Source organism: Bidens hawaiensis, unplaced genomic scaffold (genome assembly GCF_021521415.1).
Source record: "Bidens hawaiensis isolate Kalapana, Puna unplaced genomic scaffold, B.hawaiensis_p1.1 tig00059850_1, whole genome shotgun sequence".
Taxonomy (NCBI): Eukaryota; Viridiplantae; Streptophyta; class Magnoliopsida; order Asterales; family Asteraceae; genus Bidens; species Bidens hawaiensis.
Window position 1 is genome coordinate 45,871 of NW_027500769.1, and position 27,687 is coordinate 73,557.

At 36.2% G+C, this 27,687-nt stretch overlaps 2 protein-coding genes and 3 pseudogenes across 2 annotated transcripts; all 5 read left to right on the forward strand.

Moving 5' to 3' along the window:
- Positions 1-936: 936 nt before the first annotated feature.
- On the forward strand, positions 937-2,634 carry LOC143602785 (protein STRICTOSIDINE SYNTHASE-LIKE 11 pseudogene; annotated as a pseudogene).
- Positions 2,635-6,096: 3,462 nt separating this feature from the next.
- On the forward strand, positions 6,097-7,058 carry LOC143602790 (tetraspanin-8-like). Its single transcript, XM_077079787.1, has 2 exons — positions 6,097-6,603; positions 6,713-7,058. The coding sequence occupies exons 1-2, from the start codon at positions 6,106-6,108 to the stop codon at positions 7,013-7,015; spliced, it is 801 nt and encodes a 266-aa protein (XP_076935902.1). The 5' UTR covers positions 6,097-6,105; the 3' UTR covers positions 7,016-7,058.
- A 492-nt stretch (positions 7,059-7,550) lies between these two features.
- LOC143602787 (putative calcium-binding protein CML16 pseudogene) lies at positions 7,551-8,033 on the forward strand (annotated as a pseudogene).
- A 7,736-nt stretch (positions 8,034-15,769) lies between these two features.
- LOC143602788 (protein Dr1 homolog) lies at positions 15,770-17,363 on the forward strand. The gene is made up of 5 exons (XM_077079786.1): positions 15,770-15,845; positions 16,480-16,569; positions 16,648-16,742; positions 16,823-16,891; positions 16,972-17,363. Exons 1-5 carry the CDS (start codon positions 15,791-15,793, stop codon positions 17,152-17,154), a joined length of 492 nt encoding a protein of 163 aa, XP_076935901.1. The 5' UTR covers positions 15,770-15,790; the 3' UTR covers positions 17,155-17,363.
- A 6,345-nt stretch (positions 17,364-23,708) lies between these two features.
- On the forward strand, positions 23,709-24,896 carry LOC143602789 (protein MIZU-KUSSEI 1 pseudogene; annotated as a pseudogene).
- The last annotated feature ends 2,791 nt before the right edge of the window (positions 24,897-27,687 follow it).

The window sequence follows — 27,687 nt, forward strand, 5'->3', positions numbered from 1 at the left end:
CCCACCGCTAAGATGGTCGCATTCAAAAATACCATATTTCTTCCATGAATTTATCACAAAAAAATAAATGGTTGCAAAAACTCCAGTCGCTTAGCTACCTATCAAGTAACCTTGCTTAATTTGCATATCGGTGAGAAATTGCTCGCTAAATTTGATACTGTTTTTTCAGTAGAAAATTTTGGTCGCAGCCCTGTGTTCTAGTAATGAGTGGGTATGCTCCGATGCTATGTAATTTTATGAAATTTGGTTAACTTAATTAACTTAGAAAAGAGTATAAAGTATAAGGTGAAAGTAAATACAGTGATGTTAGCCGTCTAAGCTTACACGCGAAACCAATCTAAGCTATGTAGTTTTGATTAGAATCCCCTAAAACCCCTTTTGGAGTAAAATCATGTCTTCAGCTCTGCCACAATTGTTTTCTCCCTTTCTAACAACGAATTCAATTGCTCATTCTTTGGTTAAAATCATTTCGTCCTTAATTCAACCGAGCAAAAGTTTATTTAGAAAAGCACTATCTGCTGAATTGGATGGTCCATACTGAAACTTGAATCTAACTTCACGGTATTTCTTCATCTTTCTGCTCATCGATTGACAAGTCATTCTCTCCAATCCAAACAAGATAAATAGGATAATTAACAATATCTCCAAAACTAAAGGAGAATATACACACAATTATAAGCATTCCTAACCGGTTCTTCAAATTTATGTGAGTATTCTCTATTTTTAAGAGTATGGTTTTGAGTGGTTACGAGTAGAGGAGACAAAAATATTTATTGTTCATGGTTAAATTTGGAGAAGCATTGATTTTTATTGTAATTTTAGAGATGGAGATGAAGAATGAACTACACATTACATTTCCTAAAATGACGGCTCTAATTTTCTTTCCTATAAATAAGAGCTATGCGCACTACTCTTGAATCAAATACATATTCAAGCATGACCACTCCAACACCTTCCTTGCTTTCTGTTTTTGTTGCATTTCTTTACACTCTTGTCGTTGTTTCCGGCCAATTTACCATTTTAGTAAGATCAACTTGCCACAAGGGGTTGTCGGCCCGGAATCAGCTGCTTTTTTCTTGACTGAAGGTCCTTTTACCACCGTAAGGGATTGTAGGATATTGAAATGGCTCGGCCCCTGCGTCGGTTTCGTTGATTTCGCATATACTACACTGACAAGGTCACGTTATATGCTTACTCATTCATGACGAACCCAACAAACACGAACGAAGATATATATATGTTCATGTCCTTTCGTTCACTATATACAAACATAAACCAACAACAACAGATTTTATATATTAATCTAACTGATGAGCCTCCGAGCTTACGGGTTCTAATTTTTAAAAGTCGACAACTGATATTGAAGTGTTCGCCCTCAAAATTGCCTACACACACTCTAGTAATATCATTATTTTATTTCTTTTGATGAATACGTAAATGGATATAAAATTATCTTTGTAGGGACTTAAATAAGCAAACGGTTGTCTGTTTATTTTTGCATGCTTGATTAATTAAATGAGAGAAAATATATATAGTATCATTCAAGAACGACTCAATTCATTGAAGTTAGAATCGCTTATTTTACACAATATTTTACAACTTTATATGTCCAAATGACATATATACTTGGCTCTTAAGTAATCTAAATTTGATTTTTCATTAACTTTCAAAAGGCAAATATACAAATTAAACGCCAAGGATTTTCTTGTGTGATTTCTAGGTTGCGCAGTCTTATTAATTATTGTGTTTTTTTAATATATATTTTGATCAGGAGTAAGCTAAGTGTGTGATGGCACGACTGATCCAAATATGGGACCAACATGCGGAAGGCCGCTGGCTCTTAGCTTTCACCCTATAACAGGCCTTCTTTACATAGCTGATGCGTATTATGGGCTTCTAGTTGTTGGGCCTCAGGGCGGGCTTGCAACTCAACTTGCTGGTGGTTTCAAATTTGTTGGTGGTGTTGACGTTGACTTAAGAACTAGCCATGTTTATTTCATTGATGCTAGTTTGACTTATGATATCAGGTAGATACCCATATTAACTTAAATTAACAAAAGGATCAAGTTTCTACTAATCCTATCTTAACACATGTAGTCCAACCAAAAGGGAACTTAAATGTCTATTTTGATGCAGAAATACAACACAACCTGGATTTATTCCCGATTCAACAGGTAGATTATTGCGTTACAACCCGGTTACCAGACAAGTATCTGTTTTGCTTACAGGTCTGTCCGGTGGGGGTGGTCCAGCAGTCAGTGCCGATGGAACATTTGTTCTTGTACCCGAGCTTAGTGGTCGCCGAATTACAAAATACTGGCTAGTGGGACCCAAAGCAAATCAGAAGGAACTTTTGCTGAATACTGATGGGAACCCGAATAAGATAAAGCGAGCAGGGAGATTGGGAGAGTTTTGGGTGGCCGTTTCAATTGGATACAGGCCAGCAATGCCGCTCACCACACCTCAAGGAGTGAGGTTCAATTCGAATGAAAATGTGTTGCAAATAGTGTCATTTGCCACGGAGTACTTTAAGACGTCAATCACTTTGGTTCAGGAGCAGAATGGGAAGCTTTATGTGGGTTCTCGCTTTACCGATTTCATTGGTGTCTACTCTAATCGTTAGATAACCATGCATGCGTATGTTATACCGCCACCACTACTAAATAAGGTTGATCGAATAAATCATCATAATAAAACTTTGCTTTGTGTGTAATTTTGTAGATAAATGTTTGGTTTGAATTTCGTAAATATTCAATTGCTACATGTGACCCTTTCTATAAAAATGTTGTTTTGTGCTTCCCATGATTGACTGTACATAACAAAATACAAAGAACATTATGTTGGACGTAATTTTGGACTTCAAGTCACAAGTCGGTGAACTTGAAGGACCAATATTGACAAGTAGGTCATAATTGGTTATGCTTTTTAAGAGCATTCTCATCCAACCCCTCATATTATGTGAGGGGTGTTTTTATAATTTAGAGAGTGATTTAAGGTGTTGTGAGTGAATAGTTTTTATATTTTAGAAACAATAGTGGTTTTTCTGTATATTTGAAAAGTTACTGTTCATCCCCTATAATTTTTTAATATATTTTGAAAGTGGTTGTGAGTGAAGGAAAAAGAAAAGATAATGATAAAAGGTATAAAAAGTATTATTTAATTGAAATGGAAAGAGAAAATAAAGTGAGTTTTATTGTAATTTTTGGTTTGGAGATAGGGGGTGGGATGAGAATGCTCTAAAGGTATGTTTGGCAAGGAGCTTTTAGAAGCTTTTAAGGGGCTTCAAGCTTTTAAGAAAAAGCTCATACTCAACTAAAAGTCTTGTTTGGTTGAAGGAGCTTGAAGCTTTTAAGTTTGGAGAAAAAACTCCTTTTTTAAATGCTACTACGGGTATGTTTGGCAAAACTAGCTGGTAACTGGTGACTGGTAGCTGTAGCTGGTAACTGGAAGCTGTAGCTTTTAGATATATTTAGGTGTTTGGCAGAGTAGCTGGAGCTTTTACTAAAATGTATAAAATAACCAAAATAGGCATAACTAAAAAACAATAATATTAAATGTACTTATTTTGAAAGGTTATTTAAGTAATTAAAATACTAAAAGCTTGTAGCTCTTTTTAAACGCTACTAGTTGAAGCTTTAAGCTTTAAGCTTTTTCTCATGACCTAAAAGCTTCAAGCTCCTTCAACCAAACAAGGCTTTTAATTGAGTATGAGCTTTACCTTAAAAGCTTGAAGCTTGAAGCCCCTAAAAGCACCTTGCCAAACATACCCTAATTGTTTTGTAATTATAATTGGTAATGTCTTGACTAGCAAGCTAGATTAGTTTATATAAACCGGGTCATGGTTAGACAGTATAGAACACACGTGTGAGATGCAACCGAGTTAGGGTCATCTAGAGACACACACGATATGTAACCGACATTGGCGGAGCTTACTTAGAGCCGGGGGTCCCCCCCCCCCCGTTTTTTCGCGTAGCAGTGTAAATTTACCCATTTTCGCCCGAATTTTTTTATGCGTAGTGTGAATTTTGGCGTTTTCAGCCGAAAATTTGAGTCCGCCCCTCATCGTTTGTGAATTTTTTTTATGCATTTTGAGCCCCCCCTCGTGTCTTAGTCCAAGCTTCACCACTGGTAACCGAGTTAGGGTTCAACTCGATGCAACTAAGTTAGGGTTTGAGAGTTGTAGTCAGTTTTTTAATTATATTTTCTTAATAATATAAAGAGAGTTAGACGTTTAATTCATATTTGTTTATCGATCAAGACTTGACACCAAATCCTCCTACATTACTTGGCCAGCAAGAGTTACAAATTATTTTGAAAAACTAACTTGGAGCCAGTCTCAAAATGAATATGCCAACTACAGTAAAGATGAACATATTCCGGCGACAATTAGTTTCAATGATTCAATTCCCCTCTGTAATGTTTATGTTTCTGTTTTTTTTTTTTTTTTTTGGATTCATCACCTTAGTTAACTCCTGGATTAAATTTAAAGTACATTAATAACTAAGATACAACTTTAGAAGTTTGATTCTGGGAATTTTGCCTTATGAGTTTCAAATATTTTTCTTTTGGCCCTCAATTTATTTACAAACTATGGTTTGTTAGACATTTGCAATATATACTTTTTAGCCTCCAATTTTAATTTCACAAATTTATTTTTTGGCTCCTCAACTTTGGTAATAAAGCATTTCCCTTTCAACTTACATCTTAAATTTTTGGACCCTCAATTTTGATAATAAAACTTTTATCATAAAACTTTTACCATAGCAAATTTAACTAAACGTGATAAGCCTAGAATTCACTTTTCGTTGGTTCGGTATCTTAATATGAATTATTTGATGAGACTTATAATTGTTATATTTGTGTTAAAAAAAAAACTTAGTGTTCTCATTTGTGATTAGTGATTCCTAAAATATTATTAGTTAGGATTCTATTGTCATTTGAGGTTTTGAATCTTTATTTACTAAAGTTTCAACCATAAATTGTCAAATCCTCAGTAACTTTTTGAGTATTGTTGTTTATGGTTGAGCAAATTCGGTATTGGTACCGACTGGTACTGGTATCGAAATCGGTACTGATTTGATATCGTCGGTACCGAATCGATATCAAAGTTTTGAGTTTCAGTATCGGTGCAGTACCGGTATTTTTCGATTTTTATCTTCAATACCGGTACCCGTACCGATACCAAGAATATATGATTTCGGAATCAGGATTTTCGGTACCGACCTCATCCCTATTGTTGTTTGTGGTTGGTAGTGATAAAGCGTGTATAGTTGTTTCGTTTTTGATAAAGTCTCCAATGTTATAGTCGAATGCTAATCAACATCCATTTTCATTGTCACGTTTGAACGTCGTTGGAGTCCTTCGTTACGGTTTGACACCCCCACCGCCTCGCGAAGGGTCGAAATGCTAGTTGATAATAAATTGTAATTTAATTATGTATTGTATTTTGTTTATGATGTCTTCCTATATAAGTATTTGCTGCTTAACTTATATGCTATCTTTATTCTTTAATTGAAAAACTTGTGTAATAAACGAGTTTCAAGCTAGTACTTTAATAATATCATGCTAAAAATACAAAAACTTAAAGAGACAACATCATATAACTCCCCTTTACAATGAAGATCCGGTTTCTATATTAAATATTCGAAGAAAAAACTATCCTAGTTAGAAATTAGAAATGGCTGAATAAAATGAAACTATTTAATAATCAGAATTCGTTCAAACAAAACTTGAAAATTTAGATGATATTTAGATATTACTTGAATATTACAAGTATATCCATTCATCTTTTGAAGTTTCAATCCATTATCCACAACTCTTATATATGTAGTTCTCGAAATCAATATTTCTAAAAACATTAATAAAATGAAAAAAACAAAAATCGTCGACAAAACCAAACTCAAACTGCCAGAGAACATGCCACAAAATCTAGCGCCCACGTCCTCTACAACCTATAACCGTAATGGCAGTTTCGTAATTATTCCTCGACAACCCACGCACGTTTTCTCCAACCGTTTTCCATCCTCGTACAAATAAACCAAACAAATCGCATTTTTTCCCATTTCTTCACTCCCAAACTCTAATTTCCTTTCACTTTTACCACAAATGGCTAACACAAGCAACGTGTTAACCACAGTCCTTAACGTCTTAACCTTACTCCTAGGAATCGTCCTAATCACCGCCGGCATATGGACCTCCGTCCACCCCGACAGTGCCACCTTATGCGAGAAAACATTCGCCAAGCCCTACATTTTCACCGGCATATTCCTCTTAGCACTCGCGGGTATCGCTGGCGCCTTCTTCCGAATCAACTCCATGCTATACATTTACTCCGCGGTTCTGCTCATCATGATCGTCGGGTTACTCGCGTACGTGATATTTGCACTGGTTGTGACAAATAAGCGTATTAGCAAGGCGGTGTCGAACCGTGGGTATAGGGAGTACCGGTTTAGGGATTATTCAAAGTGGCTTCAGAAACATGTTGTGACCGATAAAAATTGGGCTAATATCAAGAGTTGTTTGATCGATTCGCGCGTTTGCTTGGCACTCGCTCGAGCCAAGACGTCGAAGGACTTCTACCGGACTTATTTAACTCCAATAGAGGTATCATAATATTAATGTAACATATATGTATTTACTAAGAAATAATATGTTTTATGAAATAATGTAACTATTTTAATTAATTTATTATGTGTGTTTTGTTGGCATGCAGTCTGGTTGTTGTAAACCACCGGGGAATTGTAAGTATTTGTTCGTGAACTCGACGTATTGGGTGCCGCCGAAGACGGGTCCTGTGTCGGATGGTTCGGATTGCAAGAGTTGGAGTAATGACCAGAAGAAGTTGTGCTATAATTGTGGGTCTTGCAAGGTTGGAGTGTTGAGTAACATGAGGCATTTGTGGAGGAAGTTTGCGATGCTTAACTTAAGCATTATTGTGTTTATTATCGTTATCTACTCCATAAGTTGCTGTGCTATTAAGAACAATGAGGACATCCCGCAACCGTGCCACATCTGAAGTATATCTAGGTTTATGTGTTTTGGTTAGTTTGTTTATGCTTGAACTTGTGTTCTAGATTTGTGTCTTTTGCTACTTTAGCTATGTTTTAAGTGATGTACTAGATGTTTCATGTTTGGTTTGTTTTGGATTGGAGTTGGACCGTTTGTTTAGTATGAGACTTTGGTATTTTATTGTGCTATAACTTACGATTTACGAACCCTTTTCATTTGCTTGGGTGTTTCTAATGAGCCTTTTATTTGTTTATTTTATTTCAGATTTTTAACCCATTAAAATTAAGATATGAGCAATGACACAACATTTTTACAATACCTAAAGTTTTTATAACCAATTTACTATTTTGTGACAACTTATTTTAAGGTGACCATCTACCGCATATATCTCCATGAACACATGCATACCTCCTACGTAATTTCCTTTTCCACCCACATCAACCACCATCCACCGCCCTCAATCACCACCGTCAATACAACGACGTCACCCATCCACACAAACCGCTAATTAGAGATCAATCGCACCACCACCATTCACAAGGATGTCACGGTTGCCCGAGGACCAATTAAAACAGCTCCGTGACATATTCACCCGATTCGACCTAGACAAAGACGGGTCCCTCACCCACCTCGAAGTAGCGGCCCTCCTCCGCTCTCTTGGCCTCAAACCCTCGGGCGAACAGATTCATAAACTTTTCAATAGCATGGATTCGGATGGGAGCGGGACCGTGGAATTTGAGGAATTGGTGAATTGTATGTCGTCTCAAATGACGTCCGAAGACATTTTAGTTAACCAAAGTCAGCTTTTAGAGATTTTTAAATCGTTTGATAGAGACGGAAGCGGGTTCATTACGCCGGCAGAGCTAGCCAAATCCATGACCAAAATGGGTCAGCCGTTGTCGTACCGTGAGCTTACGGAAATGATTCAAGCCGCGGATAAGGATGGGGATGGCATGATTAGTTTTAAGGAGTTTCAAGGAATAATGGCGCGATCGGCAGCCGATTCACTTGGGTTCTCGTTGTAATGAATTGTTGATATTAAGGGTAATTAATGCAAGTTACATGCAAATTATTATTTCTTCATCCTTTACATATTTTTAGACAGTTAGCGGTTAATTACTAAACTTGTTATATCGCAACTTTGCATTTTGATGATGTTGATTAGGTCATATACAAAAAATACAAATCTGACATACATGGTGTTATATATGATATGAACACTATGGACCTCAGCCCATCTAATGGCAATACCTCCACAATGGACCAGATAAGGCAGCCCATTTCAAGAGTTAGCAAAAGGCCGAAACAAGTTGAAAGGGTTCAGGATTCGGGAAGGACCATCACAAGATATAAATCATGAATAGAAGGATAGTGCAAGCATGAATGAATTATGTGTGAATGCTCTCCTTTCTCATCTTTAGTTTCTCTTCTGTAACCCCCATCTCTTCTTTGAATAATACGAATGTGTGCTAGCTATTGCCCTGATCTCTTTTGTTGATTATTTCGGTCAATATCGGTTTCACATGGGCTCTCACAATTTTACCTTAAATACTTTCGCCCCAAATCGTTCCTAAAATCTTTCAACGTACGCAGGACTTGCAAGCTTACCTATTTTTTGAGAACTTGAGTCTATCGAAACGTATCGAGAAAAAGACTTAAAAGGACATGAGTCACTATAATGGAAACATAATGTTCCTCCAGTGAGTTAAGTAGATTTTATTTGATAAAAAAAAGTACATGATAAAAAGGCTACGAAATCTCAAGAAAATCATTATTGATGAGCAATTTCATGTTAAGGATTCGGGTATTGTAAACACACACACAAACACAATAATACTGCAAGAGAAATAATAAACGAAGATGACACGCGAGATTTACGTGTTTCGGTCGGCTAACCTACGTCCACGGGCTGCAACCAAGGCACTTTATTATTGTTTTCTGCCTCACTCGTGATGAGGAATTACAAGTACAAGATATATATTTATAAAATAACAAGATTAGGGTAAACAACTTGTTCCCAAAGAAAACAATAACGGGCCTATAAATTAAAACCAGGCCATCCGCCTCTTTAATTATCTGCCACCGATTTAGTCTTCAAAAATGAACCGGCCCAACACCAATCAAGCCTCCATAACACAACAATCTCCCACTTGGAGACTTGATAATCTTCAAACTGCCTTCCACTATGATCACTTGTACCTCTTGTAATCTTCCTTGTTTTCCTGATTGCATCTGTCTTCTTATCAGTTAACCTGAAAGCCCGTCGAAGCTCCCCCGAGCTCCAACGCATCAGTCATGGCTACAACTGCCACCGACTCGTTCTCTATCACTACCGACTCCCACTTACACGAACTACCGAATCCTGGAATATCATGAGAACAAGCAACACTCTCCACAATAAGCAGGTAATCTTCTGGATAGACTTTAACCGCTGAAATACTGTTTCTCTTAACCCACTGTTTGGGAACTCTGGCTAAAGCTTTGACTGGTCGAATGCCAGTGCTCCCACTGCCACGAAAACCCCTGACTGGTTTCTCTGAACCTCTTCTAGCACGTTCAACCTGAATCTGACCTGTGGCTCTAGGTTTATATCCTGCAAAACAAACCTTCTTCTGCCCACTAGACTCTGTGAACCGGACTTTGGTCTTCTTCTGAACTGAGTCGGTCACTCCCTCAGACGATAAACTGACCATATACAACAAACACCTCTTTCTTTCTCGAGCTATGACAAGATTTCTCTTAACAATTTTTCACTGTCTGTTCCCAAATTTAACCTCATGTCCCTGTTCATCCAACTGCCCAACATAAATCAACTTTTTCTTTAAGTTAGGAATCACTCTGACATCCTTCAAGGTCCATGGACCGGCTAAAGTAACTAAATTCATGTCACCCATGCCCGTAACATCAAGAACATCATTGTTTGCCAGTCTAACCTTACCAAAACTACCTTCCTTCAAATTCTACAATGCTTCACTACTGTGGGTAGCATGAAATGAAGCTCCAGAATCCATGACCCAGGAATCAACATTATCCTCAACACTAAGAACTAAAGTCTCATCCTCTGAGTATTCTTCTACTGTGTTGACTTTTTTCTTTTCATTCTTATCATTAGGACACTGATTCCTAAAATGTCCCACCTTGTTGCAGTTCCAATGTAAGGCCCCGAACCCGGTAGCCCTACTTTAGCGTCGGATTTACTCATAAACACAGTTCTTCAAATCAGAGTTTATTAAAACTTTTCGCGGAATATAAAACATCAATCATTTGTTACAAAACGTTAAACCTTTTCTTTGATACCATAACACAAAACTTTATATTTAAAACATCTTTACTTCTTTCTTCAGATGCCAGCCGTTCAATCCATGCCGTGTGTCATCCTCATGCTAACTCTGTAATCAGCTCACCTGCGTGCATACTAAAAGTCAGCTACGCTGAGTGAGTTCTAGTTAATCGAACGCCATACAATACATACACATACATACATATCCGTAGATACATATCCATACTTCACTAGTTACCCTTCTGTTCTACTTACATACTCGCTACCATACATACATACATATCTACAATCACTAACCTCAGTCTACCGAGAGTACGTTCATAGTTCACCGTCTATACCTGTACTCAAGGTCGTGAACACGTACAAAGGTCCGCAGTCCTTACCTATGTTCACCCTTTATGGTACGTGCAAGGTCCGCAGTCCTTCCCTATACCATCCTACATCCACAACACGTACAAGGTCCACAGTCCTCCCCTATGTTGCAACCTAAACCATAGCACGTACGAGGTCCGCAGTCCTCCCCTATGCTACCACAATACAACTACAGCACGTATAAGGTCCACAGTCCTTTCCTATGCTGATGCCTATCTATAATACGTATAAGGTCCGCAGTCCTTAACTACGTTGTCGTCCATTATCTGTAACACGTATAAGGCCCACCGTCCCTATCTACGTTTACATCTATCATCTACTTTACGTATAAGGCCCGCAGTCCTTAACTACGTTTACATCTATCATCTACTTTACGTATAAGGCCCGCAGTCCTTAACTACGCCATCACCAGCCGAGTCTATGTCCGACAAAAGCTAGAGGGATTTGCCATCCTAACTTACTATGTCGAACGTAGAACTCACATACCATTCGTGTACCTGTATACACCTACTTCACATATACAATAATTACATCATAGCATAAGAACACCCTAGGCGTTCTTTACATCATTCATTTAACAACCATACCTCTTGTCGATACGTGCAATATCCGAAGATCGTTCACGCCCCGACAAGTATTCATTTGTAATGTTCATACATCTTCGATGTATAATATTCGTACCTTTATTTTTGACCTGACAGTACGCGCAATATCCGAAGATCGTTCGCGTACCGACAAGCAACCATTCATATCCATCACATATATCACATATGGCATACACTTATCACTTAGGATAAATGTATTAACAACATATCGAGTATGCACACAGCCCCGAAAACATAACACATAAATGGGGCTAGAAACTCACCTGAATACTGTTACGCTCTCCGTTAATAGTTATTCCCCTCTTGAGCTGTGCACGGCTAACTGTATAATATTTACACGTATCAATTAGCTACTACTACTTATGTTGCGTTTCTATCTTTATATGACCCACAACGAACGGGGGTCCGGGGGCAGCGCCCCTGGTAGCGGGGTTCTAGGGGCGGCAGCCCCTAGCGGGGTCCAAGGGGCAGAGCCCCTGGCTGGGGTTAAGCTGCCAGGTCAGCTTGGAAAAATTTTATTTTCGATAACTGCCTTAACACATTTTCCATTAGGTTTTTACTTTATTTTATAAACGAACTTCACTTCAGGCGAAGTTAAACCTTAGGCGAACTTGGCTTCAGGCGAAGTTAAACCTTAGGCGAACTTGGCTTCAGGCGAAGTTATACCTTAGGCGAACTTGGCTTCAGGCGAAGTTAAACCTTAGGCGAACTTGGCTTCAGGCGAAGTTATCCTTAGGCGAACTTGGCTTCAGGCGAAGTTAAACCTTAGGCGAACTTGGCTTCAGGCGAAGTTAAACCTTAGGCGAACTTGGCCGTAGGCGAAGTTATACCTTAGGCGAAGTTACGCTTGAAGGCGAAGTTACGCTTGAAGGCGAAGTTCATCAGGCGAACTTATTCTTGCAGGCGAAGTTATCGCGCTGCAGATCTGTTTTGCCCATAAATCCTTCGTTTCTTAGCCAAATAACTCGATTTTGGTACCCACGGAACCGTATGATCGGCGCCTACAAACCCCAACCATCAAATCGGCCTAAAATCGACGTTTTAGGGGTCCGATTTGGGCAGTTGGGTTTCGGGTCCGGTTAACCCATCCAATCCTAACCATTTTCAGTAATAATAGCTTTGTTAGATTAGTTCTTACCTTACCAACTCAGATCTATCAACAAATCTCGGGTCTCGGCTTCGAATCTAGATCAGTTAGAATGTGTGTGTTTTGAGGGTGTAAGGAGTGTGTGTTAGGGAGTTTGGTGAGAAATGAGATATTTTGGGATTTTGGGGGTATTTATATCCCTGAAATCCCATTCTCATTTAACCTATCTCAATTAACCCAAGTCCATAACCCACTTTCATTACCCGACACTAGCCCGACCCATACCAACTCCTATTCTTTTATTTATTTCCTGATAACCCTAGTAAACTTCCCATCTATTAATAAGTAATATAATTAATATTACCTTTGAAATTTCGGGATGTTACATCCAACATACCAAATCCTTCTAAGTCCTTGACTGACTCCTTTTCATGTTCCCGCTCCCACCACATTTGTTATTTTTTCTTCCTCTGCCGACATGCATTAAGTCACCCGATGATTCACCTGAATTTCTTCGTCTGACGTCTTCGGCTAGAATAAGATCCCGAATCCCATCAAAAGTGAACTCGCTGGTAGAACTAGTAATCGCTATAACAGTCCCTGACCAGCTATCTGGCAATGATGATAACAGTACTAGAGCCTGAACCTCATCCTTGAATTTTATACTAACTGACCCAAGTCTTGACAAAATCGAGTTAAAGTTGTTGATGTGTACTGTAACTGAACTTGCTTCTTTCATCTTCGTATTCACCAATTCACGAATCAGGAAAACCTTATTAGCTGCCGAAGGCTTCTCGTACATATTAGACAATGTATTCATTATCTCACGCGTTATGGTTTCTTTCAAGATGTTGAATGCAAAATCCTTCAATAACGACAATCTAATAACTGCCTTGGCTTTCTTATCCAAAGTTTCTCACTCATCTGGTTGTATATTCTCCGGTCTTTCACCCAAACCATGTCCAAATCCTTCTGAACCAGCAAATCCTCCATTTGCATTTTCCACCAACCAAAGTCTTTTCCATCAAACCTCTCAATCTAAAGCTTCCCGTTCTCAGCCATTAACTCAAACTAAGAATTTCCGACTTTAGATCTAGGTAACACGGTCATAAAAAAAATAATCTCGGACAAACGAAATAACCCCCGCTAATCACCACAAAACCACCTGGCTACACTGCCCGGCAAACGCTGAAACCTGATAATCAAACCCAAAGCCAAAACCGAAACTAAAACCCGATGCAAAACCAATAACCACACCTTAATCAAGAAAGTAAAAAGACAAACAGAGAAAGAATGCACCTGATTGATTTCTTCTTGATTGAAAATAGAATTGCAACCGTGGGTATTATTTCTTGACTTCACATTTACGTATGAGACAAAAAATTAAATAAATTTGTGATTCAACACAAATCACAATGGTGGCAGTAGCAATTCTTCCACAAAAGACAAAAAAGAACACAAATTTATGTGGTGGCGGTGGCTTACGAATTAAAAGAACAGATGCTATTACGATCGATCACCTTGATGGCCGGCTGCCAAAAAAATGGAACTCTAGTTCGACCCAAACTATTCTCTTGCGATCGTATTCTCCAGTGTGTAATCGTAACCTCGGCTCTTGATACCACTTGTTAGGGATTCAGGTATTGTTAACACACACACAAACACAATAATACTGCATGAGAAATAATAAACGAAGATGACACGCGAGATTTACGTGGTTCGGTCGGCTGGCCTACGTCCACGGCTGCAACCAGGATACTTTATTATTGCTTTCTGCCTCACTCGTGATGAGGAATTACAAGTACAAGATATATATTTATAATAACAAGATTAGGGTAAACAACTCGTTCCCTAAGAAAACAATAACATGCCTATAAATTAAAACCGGGTCATCCACCTCTTTAATTATCTGCCACCGATTTAGTCTTCTAAAATGAACCGGCCCAACACCAATAGAGCCTCCATAACCCAACAGTTCACAAGAATTGTAAAATCCACACCATCAAGCATATAATACACCAAATCATATTAATAAACAAAATAAACTTGCCTCAAGCACACTAGTAACATAAATCAATAATAATTATGTTAGTTTTACGGGTTTTTATACCATAAACTGATAAAGAACTAGTTTGTAAGAGAAATCTAACAAATGAATAGGTTTGCAAGATTAATTAAAACAAATAAGCATGTTAGTCATTTATTGACATCTTAGCTTTCGTGATAATAGTTGCTTGCTGATGCCCCCAATCTATCACATACACTCATTTAAGAATTTACGATTGACTGATTTGCTTGCTAGATACAAAAGATTCGAGTTTAAAAATATACATGGGGTGATATGAAGGCTTATAAGAATTGCAGTTTCAAAAGATTGTAGAGTGCTTTATCTCGTGAGATTTTGTTATCCTATTATCATATTTAGATTTTTTTTTAATTTCTATAAATGAGTACGGAACCGGTATATGCATCGCACAGATGTATTTCTTTGAAGGAGGTCTTCGTCCCAAATGCGACTTCTTAATCTTAAAACAAGTGTGCTGATTATGTCATATAAGACATACAAGGTAACATAGAAACTTCCCTTTATATGAGCGACATCTGTCATCTTAGGAAAAACAACCCTTACCAGAAACAACATCTCGTTATCTTAAAATAAAAAAAATGAGTTATGGCTCATACCACATGCAGTCTCTTGTTTGTCCAACCATCTTGTACTTCACAATGGGTTGGCATAACACTTAGATTAACACCAAACACTCATCCTTGGTAGGGGTGGCCAGCCTGTTATAAAAATTTTACAACAAAATGCCTACTTGCAATATGTTATAATAATCGTTAATTGCTAGTCGGCCTGTAGGATAGGAATTAAAGATTAATCAGCGTTTAGTCGGGATTTTTACAACGATGCCAACTTGTGATTCGTACTTTTTGTTATTAAAAATCTCATATTTATTCCTATTTCCATAACTAGACCATGGCCAACCTTTTGGGGTACACATTTTAAACCCATCCCATAACCTAACCCACTAAAGCCGAGCCCATTTTGAAGCACCTATGACCCGCACATGGTTCGGTACCAATTAGTGGCACATGATCCAGTCCAGTCACACCACTCCGTAAATCTCTCCCACCACCTGTTGATAAACCAACCACTACCCACCCTTTAATACTCCAAACCCAACCTCACGCGCCCCGTTCCACCTTACACCTCTCCTGGACCCCACCCCACGCGCCTGGAGAATTTAGCCCTAATCGCCTGCGGACTACCATCACCATGCCTCATCCGATCCACGTCTTCCGATTCCCATTCGATCCGGAAATTGTCGTTGTTGTTGTGTGAATAAGCGTTTGTTGTATTCTCGGTGAGTTTTTGGATGCCTAATTTTGCTAATTGATTCAGATCTGATGTTTTTGGTTGAAGTTGCAGAGGTTAAGATGGATCCGATGGATATTGTTGGTAAGACCAAGGAGGATGCTTCGTTACCGAAAGGTTTGTTTGATTTTATTCGTATTTGTGCGTTTGATGCGTATGAATGTAAATTAAGCCTATACTTTTCGGTTATTTTGTGGTTAAATGACCTAACGTTTAGATGCCTTTGCGGTGTTATTTTTAAATAATAATTGTTTATGTGATGACTTCATTTTATCCTATGATTTTAGATATTTTGATTGTGTGTATAATCATTTGTGCTAGATCTTATTGTCAGAACTGGTATCAATCTTAGGCTGTTCGTTGTGTGTATCGCGCTCCCGCTGTTATACCCTCCATGTCGGAGCATCCCCTATTTTCCCCCTTCATCCATCATCCCCATAACGCTGGATAACACCCATTCGGCGCGGTGTTTAACGCCACCGACCTTCCTCCCCCACAACAAACGGCCTTATTTTTTGATGTTATGATGATGAACAAATATGTTATAATATTTGCTGACATATTTCTTTCTTGTATATCTGATATCAGCTAGAGAGAAAACATCTCATTAATTATCTTGAATTTTAGATCTAATTGTTGTATGTTTTTGATGATATGTTGGAACTATTCTATATTTGTTGGCTTGAATTTTGTTTATAAAAAGATTACTAATTAGTAGTTCTAGCTAATGAAAGTTTTTACTTTTATGCAGCTACAATGACAAAAATAATTAAGGAGATGTTGCCTCCAGACGTTCGTGTTGCACGAGATACTCAGGATCTTTTGATCGAGTGTTGTGTAGGTTAGATCGTTGATATACCATAAACGTTTAAAACCATATATGCAAACATAATTGTTTACAACTTATTTTCTATTGCAGAGTTTATTAATCTCGTTTCATCAGAATCAAACGACGTCTGTAGTAGAGAAGATAAGAGAACAATCGCACCCGAACATGTTCTCAAGGCATTAGAGGTTTATTAATTGTTATCTGTTAATTACTTTCATGATATTGATAACCGTATCTGTTATAACTAATTTATTTGTTGTTTCAGGTTCTTGGTTTTGGGGAATACTTGGAAGAAGTTTATGCTGCGTACGAACAACACAAAGTTGAAACCGCGGTAATCATTTATTTCTTGCTATCTATTTATGATTTTGTCGCTTCTTTTATGTTGATGCTAACTTTTAAATGATCGAACAGGACACTGTTAAAGGTGGAAAGTGCACAAATGGAGCTGAGATGACTGAAGAAGAAGCATTAGCCGAGCAGCAGAGGATGTTTGCAGAAGCTCGTGCTAGAATGAACGGTATTGCAACCACGACTGCAACTGCAACCGCCCCTAAACCGCCTGATGCTGAACCGAGTTTGAACTGCTACTTTTAGAGCCCTTTAAAGCTATAAAATTAGGCAAGATTTCTTACCTACCTTATCCTGTACAAAGTCCATTTGGTTTAGTTCTCTGTTATCTGTTCTAGTGTTGATGTAATGTGTACTCTTAGTTTATGTCTATATGCTTGCTGATTAGTAAGGGTTAGTTAAGGTCAATGCCAAAGTCAAAGCTGCATCTTATTTGTTAGGCATGTTGCAGCTTGAATGGTTGATTATTGAAAGGGAAATGAATTAGAAAGATTTGTTGACCTGTTAGTTTTTATGGTTAAATCTAATTCATTCCCTACTTTTCTTTTCATACCAAAACTCTACTTTAATGACAGAAAATGTGGTTAATGATCTTTGTTAAAATAAATTTGCATGTTATGACAGTATTTTGGGTTTGCACGTGTCGGTAAAACTACGCGAAATAGTTAACTTCAGTCATAATTAATAGGATGTGAAAATTACACACGTATAAACGAGCAACAAATAATTTATTAATGCTGGGAAATCCATGCTTAGAAAACGAAAATGTGTAAATAATAATTATAATATAATAATATGAATGATAGTTATAATAATACGAATGATAATTATAAAATATGAAAACAAGTAGTCTAGTAAGGCTTGGATTTAGCAAATTTTTTCACACTTAAATGTGAAAGGTTGAAGCAGTTCTTTTATGCTTTTAAGTGTTTAGTTTTAGATGAGTTCATGTTTATAATTAGTAATCACATACTTTAAGGTGGTCGAAAAAATTAAAAAATGTGTAAATCAAGATTATATCTTTAGTAAGTTGTCTTGTTATGATAAGCACATATTCACATCTGACAGAATTTTCTGACAGTTAGACATGTGGAGAACAAATTCTCTTTGGCAGTGTGTAGATTTATACTTGACGTCTTTATACTTTTATATTCTCATATGGTTATAATTCTACACATCTTTAGAAGTATGACATCCCAAAAAAAAAAGAGTTTATACTAACGTTAAATATTATATTAACTTTTTTTTTCTTTTATAATTAGTTTTGATTATTTTGGGGTTATATACTTACTTTTATGATGTACATTATACTTTCAAAAAGCTTATTTTTCTAGTTAACATGGCATATTATTTATTAGATTAGATATAAATAATAGGGCATTTTTTTTGGGCAAAAATATGAATCTTTTGAAAATCATTTTTAGATATTGAGTTCTTTTTCTTGTCCCAAGTAGGGGAATCCAATGGTTAAGAATGGAAAAAATTGAATTTGCTACTTAAGATGGTGAATTTAATTTGAGTAAATTTTAATTTGTTTTTTTTTTCTCTCCCAATTTTCTGTTATAATTAAATTAAAAGTTTTCTCTACTTGTAAGTAATATTTTATACATAAAAATGTTCTAAACGCACACCTTTTTTAAATTTTGATGTAAATGTCATTGAAACCAAGTTGTATTCAAAGTATTTTAGTTTTTGATACTACAAAACAAAATAAAGCTCACTTTTTGTTCCAAAAAAATGACATATATATATATATATATATATATATATATATATATATATATATATATAACTTGCTAATGTATATTATCATGTAGATTAAAATCCATGGCATGTTTATATACAAATCTCAAATCAACTTCTATTTTTTTCTTTTCACCATTTTAATTAGCTATTTTAAATACCTCATTTCTATCTAGTGCTATAGTTTGAGATATCCATTTGGCATCTACAAAACGGTTTGAAAAAAAACCGTTTTACATCCAATGACATGTGTCATGGATAGTTTGAGATATCTATCTAGTGCTATGTGAGTGTCACGTGTGTAGTCGGTGGTTTCACGTTTTACATCCAATGACATGTGACATGATAGTGTGAAATATGATGGAGTGAATAATGAAAAAGTAAATTGAAAACAAAAATGATGAGTTTGAAGACCTGAAGCTAACTGATTGGTTATTGTATTAATTTTTAACTTGAAAATAACAATTGCACTTAAACTCACCCCATGCCTCCAATGGTCTTCACTATTTTGCCCTCATGTCCACTTTTGTGTTAGGGCTTATAAATTGGGTATCTGTTCAAATATGATAAGACTTGTTTAGCAAAAATATATAATATACAATTTCATTTTTTTAAAATAATTAAAATTAGGAGGCCACAATTCATCATTTATTATTCTAATACATAAAACATATAAATGTCACGTTCAACTACCAAAGCTAAGTGTTAAACGAGTCGTTTTCATATGATACTTGTGTTAATTGTGTCGTCTCTAACTTGTTAGACAGGATAAGATACGGTTTGTCAACCCTAATTTGCGCCTTAGAATTCTCGGTGTGAAGCAGCGGAGTTGTCTACGTGACAAAGCTTAAGGCCCCACAACACATAGCATAATATCAATACTATGTGTCTAGATTCAAATCTATGGAATGATCATTTTATATCTTTTTCTTTCTAGTAAATTGTAAATATTCTCTCTTTGTTCTTTTCATCAAAAATAATTTTATAATCCAAAAATGCTTTTATAACACTAACGATTATCTTTATTATCAAATACATATATTTTGCATAAACTTCTCAAAAACCTTACCATGTTTTTACATATTTCTCGTATCACTTTTGTTATCCCATTAATTATGCAATTACGATGTTTGGACATCCCATGCCACCTAAACGTCAGCTAAACAATGGACAAATTCAAACACCTGTCTAGTAAAAATGTATACTATGCAATTTTATATATTTTTAAAATCATTAAAATTAGAAGACTACGATTCATCATTTATTCTTTTTGATAGATAAAATAAATAACTATCACGATCAAACCACCAAAGCCAAGTGTTAAATGAGTCGTTTTCATATTTGATACTTGTGTTAATCGTGTCGTGTAACATCCCACATCGGTTGGGGAGGAGAACTAAGCCTTCTTTAAAAGGAGGTGGATATCTTCCCCATCATAACGCGTTTTGGGCGCTTAATGGTAGTGGATGAGAGGAGAACTCAACAGTTAAGCGTGCTTAGGTGGAAATAGTATCAGGATGGGTGACTTCCTGGGAAGTCTCCACCTGGGCACCAAAAGCAAATCCGTGAGGCGATGATGGTACGTCTCGGCCAAAGCGGACAATATTATGGTACGGCGGTAGCTGGGCATGTTACATGCCGTCTCTTACTTGTTAAGCAGGATAAGACACGATTTGCCGGCCCTAATTTGCGCCTTAGAATTGCAGTGCTGAGCATCGGAGTTGTCGGCGTAACAGCCTTAATGGCCCCACAACACATAGCATAATATCAATACTATGCTTCTAGATTCAAGCATATGGAAGGATAAAGTTTCATCTTATATCTTTTTCTTTCTAGTAAATTGTAAATATTCTTTATCTGTCTCCTCATAAAAAATAATAGTATTATCCAAAAATGCTTTTATAACATTAACGATTATCTTTATTATCAAATTCATTTTGCATAAACTTCTAAAAACCTTACCATGTTTTTAAATATTTCTCGTAATCACTTTTTCTTATCCCACTAGTAATGCAATTACGATGCACGAAAAAACCATAATTTACACCAAATGGTCACAACTTGTTCGGTTCATTCACCATCAAAGCTTACGGAATCCCCCATGTCTCCTTCACGTTGGCTTGTTCTTCCTACTGCACGTATTATGCCGTGTTTGAGCATCCCATGCCACCTAAGCGTCACCTAAACAATGACCTCCATTGCGAATGTTCATAACTCCATTCTACACCCTGATCTCTCCCCTCTAATATTTTTCTTAAACTCAGCATATAATTAATCATATCCGTTTTAGGAATCAAAATTGCGAATAAAAAATAAAATGATACGAAATTAGTGGATACCGTTAATACATCCACCATATATATGAGCATATGATTACAAATGATTACGTAATAAGCTCTTTCCTTTTGGAATTTCTGAAAATAATGTAGTTGAAATGTGGGCCATTTCTAGGCCTAGTTTTAGGGTATTGGCTGGCGAAACTTAGACATAAACTGTCTTCAAATGGACTATGTGACAGAAAGAGACCCATATGCACCCTTTATTCCTTTATTCGTTTTTATCTTTTCCTTCAAATCCAGTCATAAAAAAACAAATCGACAAAATTTAAATAAAACTACAAAAATTCAGAATTTGTAACTAGAAAAAACAAATATATGAGATCACAAGTTATAGCTCAATTCCAAACACAAATTTCAGTTTGTTAAAGAAATATATGTGACAAACATTCTTTCTTTTATTCTTCTTTTTTTACGTCTAAGAGACAATGAGTCATAAATAATGCCCGATTCAAATATTATTTAAACGTTTAGACATACTGACTATGAAAGATAGGATAACTCTACAGTTAATCGTGTTTGGGAGAAAGTAATTACAAAGGCAGACCCAAATTAACTTGAATTAACGGATTAGACATGATTTTACTAGATTTGCATCTCTCTTAGGACATGATTCACGATATAAGAGTTCGTGGAGTCGTAAATTAAGGTTAATGATTCTTAAGGGAGGGTACAAATATGTCTTAACTATGACTTAGAGGCTTAAATTCACATACACTCTACGTGGGCGTTACTTGTGATTGTCTTATTATATTTATGTCTTTGTATTATTTTTAGAAATTATTTCCAGCTATTTTTACCATGCTGCTATTTCATCGCTTTATTTTTATTGGTACTTTTTGTTCTTAGATATCTATGTGTTTGTTTATTTGTTTTTTATGTGTTTGGAGCTAATGGTCTCTTTGAAAGCAGCTTCTCTCTATCCTTAGGGATGGAGTTGGAGGTAATGGAATGAATGGGGAATGAAATGGGAAAAGGAATGGAATGGAGAAGAGAATGAAATGAATCATTACCATTCATTTGTCTTGCTTGGTTAACCTATAGGAATAAAATCAATTATTAATTTTTATTGTTTCGTATCCGAAAAAAATTGTAGAAATGAAATAGAAATAATAAAAACACTCATATCTTCAAAATACTTTTTAACAAAAAAAAAACCTACAATGGCGACGGTGGTAGCTCCGGCGACGAAAATGGTAGTGGCGGTGGCGATGGCGGCGGCGGCGGTGGTGTCGGCGGAGTTGGTGGTGGTGCCAATGGTAGTGGAGGTGGTGGTTGTTAGGTGGTAGTGTTGTTGAGAAAGTAGGGTGAAGGAGGAATGAAATAAAAAAAAGAAGAGGGTGGAAATGAATGGTTTTGATGGAATGGGATTCCATGTGTAATGGATGATTCCATTCCATTGAGCAACCAAACACCACTTTTTACATTCACACGTAATAAATCATTCCATTATTATTGTCATTCCTGCATACCAAACGCTACCTAAGCATAGCTAGTTATTTGGGGGATTTACCGGCTATGGCTGTTGGCGGTGGTGTTGTTGGGTGGAAGACTGGAAGTAATTACGGAGTTGATTACCTTCCGATAATTTTTCACTCGTACAACAAAAAAAAAGGTGTTAAATTTTATGGATGAAACATACAATATTGGTTGGTATGAAAGACTGAAAATTTGAGTAACTAAGGTAAAAACATGATGTTAATTAAAATCAAGTTTTGAAGAATGTTGCTCATGGAATAGACCTAACAAAGGGATGGGGTGGTCCTTTGGTAGCCAATAAAGGATTGCTAGATTCATAAGCCCTGAGTCACCAGAACCCACCAGAACCCAGAGAGCCAGTGGTAATCTAGTGATCATGTATAATGTTTTTTTGTGGTAAACTAAAAACATAGTTGTACAACATGCAGTAAAAGTTGTATTGGGAAAAAGAGTGTTCTTTTTGCTGCCTGAGTGCGTCTGTAATACTTTGGTGTTGTGTTGGGAAATCTGGTCAATAAAACACAAAAAAAGTTGAGTCAAGCATTAGCTTCTCTCTTAACCCCACCAAGAAAGTGAAGTTACGTATTTACTTTGTTTCCTTCCCTTTATTCTCTAGTGAAATTACCAAAAAGGGCTTATGGGTGTGTTTGTGAACATTGTTGTGGGTTTGAATTGACTCATTGAGTGAGATTTTATTGCTGATTTCAAATCTATGATATCAAAACTTATGGATTTTTTGGAATATTTTAAGTTGAAAATATTGTCTTTCAAAGCAATTAAATTTGTGGCATGGCTACGTGTATACTTATTTTAATTAAATGGATATGTGAAAGAGAGAGAAGGGGGGGGGGGGGGGGTTGTTGGTTACATAAATAGTAATTTTAACTAAATATGTTAGCCATTATTTATTATTATTTTTTTTGAACTTATCATACAATCTAATTTGTTACGTATCAAGTTAATCACACATTATAGTAAATTTTGTATCAGTTACGAAACGTGTCAATATGTTATTGGTTGTCTGTATAGTTGTCATAAAAGTAGCAGTCATTTACATAAGTACAATAACTTATGCATCCATTACCAAAAATTTTATAGCAATCAAATTAATTAATGGAATTTAATAAATATCAATGACTATTTAGTAAAATATTTATTTAGTGAAAATAATTATTAATGTGATGAGAAATGCTAGTTATTGTTATTTAACAAAAGGATTTACCTTAAATCATTGCTAATGAAGGGGCTTGAATTCTTTAATTTGAAATCAAACTCTATCTTGGTGGGGTTGCCTATACTTCTTTCTTTTTCAAGATCCGACCCGATTCGCCGTTCATAAAAGATGCATTGCATCACTTAAAAACAAATAAGATTATAATAATAAATAAATAACTACATTCTCTCTCACACTCACTCACTCACTCACTCACTCTCATTTAAGTAGTTGCATTCTTTCCCTTTGGTTATTATCTTTCTTTCAAACAACAAAACAACCATTATGGCAAAAGCCTCTCCGGACAAGAAACACTTCCATTGGTCAAACAAAGTTGGTAATGAAGATGAAGAACAAGAACAAGAACAAGTTTCTTCATTCAATTCTTGTCCAGTAAAGGATAAAGACACCGAATTACCGCCACCCTTAACAAGAAAGAAGCTTCAAGCGATCACAATTGCTAGGGTTCGCTCAGTGCTGTCAGCACTGAGCAAGAACCGCCCCAACCTCTTGCATGGGTTGGGATCTAGGGTTATTGGAACCCTATTTGGTTCACGAAAAGGTCATGTCCATTTCGCGTTCCAAAAAAGCCCGACCCACCAACCTGTGTTCCTGATCGAGCTACAGACCCCGATCAGCGGGTTGGTGAAGGAAATGGCTTCTGGGCTGGTGAGAATTGCACTTGAGTGCGATAAAGAGCGAGAGAATATCAAGAAAGTTGGCAACTCTAGAAGGATCTTGGAAGAGCCTGTTTGGAGGACTTATTGCAATGGAAAGAAGTGTGGTTTCGCGATGAAAAGAGAGTGTGGAGAGAAAGAATGGAAGGTTTTGAAAGCGGTTGAGCCGATATCCATGGGAGCTGGTGTACTGCCTGCAGAAAAAGATGGTGATGATGAAGAAGATGAAGGTGAAGGTGAGATCATGTACATGAGGGCTAAGTTTGAAAGAGTTGTGGGATCAAGAGATTCAGAAGCTTTCTATATGATGAATCCGGATAGCAATGGCGCCCCTGAGCTAAGCATCTACTTGCTCAGAATCTAAGTGTTCAAATTTGGATCCAAATTCAACTTGTTTCAAGCTAAAGAAATGTTTTCTTGAATTTGATATTTCTTTCATAGAAATGTTAAAGGATGATCCAGTTTGTTGTAATTTGTAGTTTCTGATGTGTGGAGTGGGAGATATACAAATATATTAGTTACATAACTACTTTTAATCAAATAAGAGGTTACATATGACACCTTAGATAAATTTAATATCATCTATAGCTAGTCAGAACACGAAAGTGTTGCGCTGCTTTGGCCATGCTGATAATTATCAGCATGAGTTTTCACTAGGGTATTCAAGCTTCCAGTCAAAACGGACAATATTAATTAGTATGTGACCACTTGTTATGCGCTACATGTACTTGAATTATTTTTTTAGATTTGGTAAGACACTATATAACTAATTAACTATATGTGCTAGCTACAACCAAAACATATGATTAAAAGGCCAAACTAACAAGCATATACATACCTTTCTTGTTCTATAAATTATCAAAGCTTATTTAATAAAGATGTTCGTACCAAACACAAATTAAAAAATTGGGAATATACACATAGATCAAAGATAAGATACAAGTACAAAAGCATACGGTGTACGACAGTTTTCTGTTTGCAATTCCAACAATTATAGTTCCATCTTTATGGTTGCTACCAGGGTGTCATTCGATCTTTTATATAAATTAATGTAAAAGTAGAGAGTGGCCCATTCTTGAGGGGTATGATGTGAAATAAAGTGTGCTAAAATAACGCTCCAACAATAAGATTATATTTGCTATTTGGTATCGTCTAGATATCCTTCATCATCTACTTATCATTTATTCATAGATTCTAAAGTAATCCAAATATCTTTATATGAATGTAGCAAGTCACCTTTAAAGTTTTACTATTGTCAGAACTATCCCCTCATATTTATATATATATATATATGTAATAATTGAGAACTTTGAGAACCACTAATTTTTCTGTGAAGTTGGTGGATTTAAAATTCCTTATTAAGGGTAGAAAAGGAATTTTACATCAAAACGGAATTGGGGGAACGTATTTAGGGTTCTATATTCATATCAACACAATTGAGATCAAGTTAGGAGTGCAACTAGGGTTCTATTTCAATTAATTCAGATTTCAAATTGATTCAGAGTTCAATTGAATTTCAAATCGTAGCATACAGGTTCGATCAGATTTCAAATCGTAGTACTTATTGTTCATGTTTGCTCTGTTCAATTCTCATCTAGTAACCTTCAAACAAATCTGATTTAAGTATCGATTTGTCCTTCAATTGGAACATTAGTTAGTTTTTTGTTCTACTAATTGTAGATTTAACGATTCAATCGTTTTTAATTTAGTTTGTCAAGTATGATTAAACAAGGTAATTTTTAAGTAATAGTTTGTCAAGTATGATTCTTGGTAGATGTGGCAAAAACTAGCAAGTTAGTAAAGGTTTGGGACAAAATAGGTGTGGTTATCTTGGGCTTTCAGTATGAAATTTTATTCTTTATATAAATAATTAGTGTGTCAAGTACAGTTCTTGGTAGATGTAAAAAAAAGCAGGTTGGCTAATAGGTCGAGTCAAAATAAGTAGGGTTATGTTTGCCTGGCCCAATACACATTCTTTGTGAAATTTTGTGTTGTTTATAAACTAGTTTTACCCCCGGAGCGGTGCGCCGGGCAGGGCTGGTTATCTGCAGTAGATATAAGCATAACTGTAACACTTTCAAACATAGTTACATAGATCATTAATAGTTTATAAAGGTTGCAGTTTGCAATGTTTAAACACCTGACAACGATATTATTAGATTTCTTTTTAAGCCTACAATTAAGGTGTTTAAAATGAGGCACACTTTTTACTGTGTTGTTTCAGTCGATGTTCACAGTAAGGCAACGTTGTCACTATGCTGCTTCGGTCAAGTTGATCACTTCTTTTGCAAAATTATTGTTGTACAAAATCGCGGCGATATGTCGAGTCAGTGTTACTGGATAATGTTTCCTACTAATCAGGTCTTACCTTATGTTATCCAAAACCTTCTACTTCAGCTAGTTATCATAACTGCTTGGTCTCCTTTGGAGGATGTGATTCATCTTCTACATGTGATAAATGTTATCTATGTTAACATATAATGTTAATGAAGCTGATGTAGTTAGATTTCATAAAGGGCATTAGTCAAAGTTAGATGATATACATACATGGTGATGATAAGGGCATTAGTCAATTGCATAACACATCAGATGCTAGAAATTGAATCACAGTTGGTCTTATCTCCCAATTTTAATACCTTTTTATTAGTAGTTGTTTTAGTAGGCTAGAACCGGATAGATCTGGGCCTAGTCGGAACCCCATAAGGCTTAAATTTGTTTCATGTCTATTCTCTAAATCTAATATGAAGCACCCGTTTAGGCGTGTGTAAGGAATGGAAAAAAGAAGCCGTATAACCAAATGAAAACTATTTACGGTTTGTTTTTATGCTTACTGTAAAAGTCGAAGTTCTAGATTAAAACCAGAAAAAAATAGGTAAAAAATATGATTATTATGGAAACTTTAGTTGCCATAATGTGCAAACTGATAATACATTAATCACAATGGAACACGGTGTCAACATAAAAGTCCGAAATTTGTTCAGAAATGAAAACGTTTCTCCATATGAGAATGAGTAATTTTACAAAGTAATGCACATGGGATGGATGCTTGCCTGTCAGGTTATAATGCGACCTTCTTTTCGAATCCTTGTCCGGTGTTGTTGGTTGCAGGTGGTTTGTTGGTTGCTCGATAGTTATCGGAGTAGTCAGTGTGTCTGATATGTGGATGACGTTTGTGGTTGCAGTTGTTTCCCTTTCCTGGACACATCAGCCTCTGTTGCTCCTTTCCTGGATACATGGTGATGAAACAAATGAAGATATTTGAAGAATGGGCGAGTGACTTTCATTTAGGCATGAGGTTTTTTTTTACCTTTTTGAATTTCTTTGTTAAATA

What these genes read in the sequence shown, in the direction of transcription:
- LOC143602788 (XM_077079786.1), top strand. Translation starts at nt 15,791, where the DNA reads ATGGATCCGATGGATATTGTTGGTAAGACCAAGGAGGATGCTTCGTTA. An exon ending in GGATGCTTCGTTACCGAAAG is followed by an intron (nt 15,846 to 16,479) that starts GTTTGTTTGATT and finishes ACTTTTATGCAG; the next exon opens with CTACAATGACAAAAATAATT. An exon ending in ATGTTCTCAAGGCATTAGAG is followed by an intron (nt 16,743 to 16,822) that starts GTTTATTAATTG and finishes TTGTTGTTTCAG; the next exon opens with GTTCTTGGTTTTGGGGAATA.
- LOC143602790 (XM_077079787.1), top strand. Translation starts at nt 6,106, where the DNA reads ATGGCTAACACAAGCAACGTGTTAACCACAGTCCTTAACGTCTTAACC. An exon ending in CTTATTTAACTCCAATAGAG is followed by an intron (nt 6,604 to 6,712) that starts GTATCATAATAT and finishes GTTGGCATGCAG; the next exon opens with TCTGGTTGTTGTAAACCACC.